The following is a 1,870-nucleotide window of genomic DNA, read 5'->3' as shown; positions in this document are numbered from 1 at the left end:
TTTCGAAATGCATCCTACCTGTATGATCCTGTTGAGTCGCGCCTCCTCCTGGCGCAGCGCGGTGATGTCTGCGCGCGCCTCGGCCAGCCGCGCCAGCCCCGCCTGCACCTCGCCCCGCAGCTGCTCGTTCTTCTTGTTGCATTTAAAGAGCGTGCCCTCGCACGTCTTCAGACCAGTCTCCTTGCCGCTTATATCCTCTTTTAACTGCTCGATCTGGTACGCTAGCATCTGGAATAGTTGAGTTAATAATAATTATTATTTAATCATTTACCTACATGAAGCATTCTTACTTTGCTATGTACACACGATTACTCGAGACTATTAGCCATATATTATGTCATTATTATGTTGGCGTATCACAACATATAAAAACATTTAAATAGAAAAGTTATTTACTGGAAATGACGTAACTGTTCGTTAGAGGAATCAATTGTTTCTCAATAACAATAGTTTACAATGCATTGTAAAGATAACAAGTAACTATTAAACGTAATAAAATATTGTACAACAGAAATAATGTCTATTTCTTCTAGAAGAGGTTGATAAAACTGCAATTATAGGAAGGATTTTAGTATTCCTACTACCTTCACATTTATCATTATTATTTTGAAACTTCCTTCTACTTCTAGATTACATTTTTCGTTCCTACCTTCAATTTCTGCTTCAGATCCTGTATCTCATCGACCGCCTCCGTATAGTTCTTATGCAGCATGTTCCTCTCCGTGCGTGTCGCGTCCAACGCCACTGACAGTTTACGACTCTTGATGGCCTCCTCTCGCAACGCCTTGTTCAGGTCCAAGATGTCAGCGGTACGGAGACGAACCTCCTCTACAAGTAACCACTTCTAGTTGCAAGAAAATAGTCGCGAGAATTTGTTAAATATAAATGAATTGGTTGGTATGGTTTATATAAATGAATCTTGTCTATCACATCTTGAAAACAATTTTGTTAAAACGTTTTGGATTTTACCCTATAAAGTGAAATTTTCAAAAACTTTACACATAGAAGATCAGAAGATCCTTTTTAAATCGATAAAAGTAACACTTTAAACTCTAAAATTCTGAAAGATAATTAAAAATGGATTTCTAATAATTATGGTATTAGACTTCTAGTTTCTAAGATTTAAGTAATTTGTACATTACAATGGCCGTTAATTGGCACAATTAAATGTTCTTGCAACATCAGTACTATACCTGTGATCTCGTCTATCTTGTCGTTGAGAGCAATTGTTTCTTCTAACATTCTGTTGATCAAATGTTAACACTGGTTAGTATTAATTTTTATTTTAATACTAATACTGTTCTCGTGCGGCTTCGTCCGCAAGATATTATAAAAACTTTATTTATTGTTTACATTTGTCAACTTCTCAATTGCAAATGATGAAATTCAAATACACAAAAGACAACAAGGCTTTTGTCATTGGATAAAAATTACCATTACCATGGCAACCTTTCTTTCTTAATGTTGTCAGCTTGTAGTATTGTCTTACTCCCGCATGACGGGTTTTTTCCAAATTTACTTTTCCCTGAGTTTAATAGCGTGAAAGTAAATAGCCTAAAGCATGTAGTAAGTGTACCGTTTTTTATTAAAAAAAGAATTAGTCAAAAACTTGCTGTGATTGCCGACATCCACAAAGTGGTGTGTGTTTACGCTTTATTATATTAGTATAGAAGTATAGATAGTATAGATTACTGTCGTGTATTTACTTCAGTACAGTGCTTAAGTTGGATCTTACTCGTTTGCCAGTGAGTTGGAGACTAGAATCGCATTATCTACCTGTCCTTGTCCTTCTCCATCTGCAGGATAGTGAGGCGCTGCTTGTTGACCTGCGCGTTGCTCACCTCCACCTCGTGCTCCAGCTGCTTGCGTC

The 1,870-nt window shown here is 37.1% G+C and overlaps 1 protein-coding gene across 1 annotated transcript in view; it reads right to left on the bottom strand.

Moving 5' to 3' along the window:
- Window positions 1–1,870, bottom strand: part of LOC106106637 (cilia- and flagella-associated protein 58-like) — a 12,309-nt gene that overhangs the window by 3,886 nt on the left and 6,553 nt on the right. The window contains 4 exon segments of the mRNA XM_013287250.1: window positions 12–228; window positions 650–828; window positions 1,194–1,243; window positions 1,777–1,870. The exon segment at window positions 1,777–1,870 is cut by the window's right edge and continues 10 nt beyond it. Coding sequence (XP_013142704.1) covers window positions 12–228; window positions 650–828; window positions 1,194–1,243; window positions 1,777–1,870 — 540 coding nt within the window.

The sequence above is a fragment of the Papilio polytes genome, unplaced genomic scaffold, assembly GCF_000836215.1.
Source record: "Papilio polytes unplaced genomic scaffold, Ppol_1.0 DF822178.1, whole genome shotgun sequence".
Lineage (NCBI taxonomy): Eukaryota > Metazoa > Arthropoda > Insecta > Lepidoptera > Papilionidae > Papilio > Papilio polytes.
Note: the sequence above shows the minus strand (reverse complement) of the source record. Positions and strands in the feature narration are given on the sequence as shown.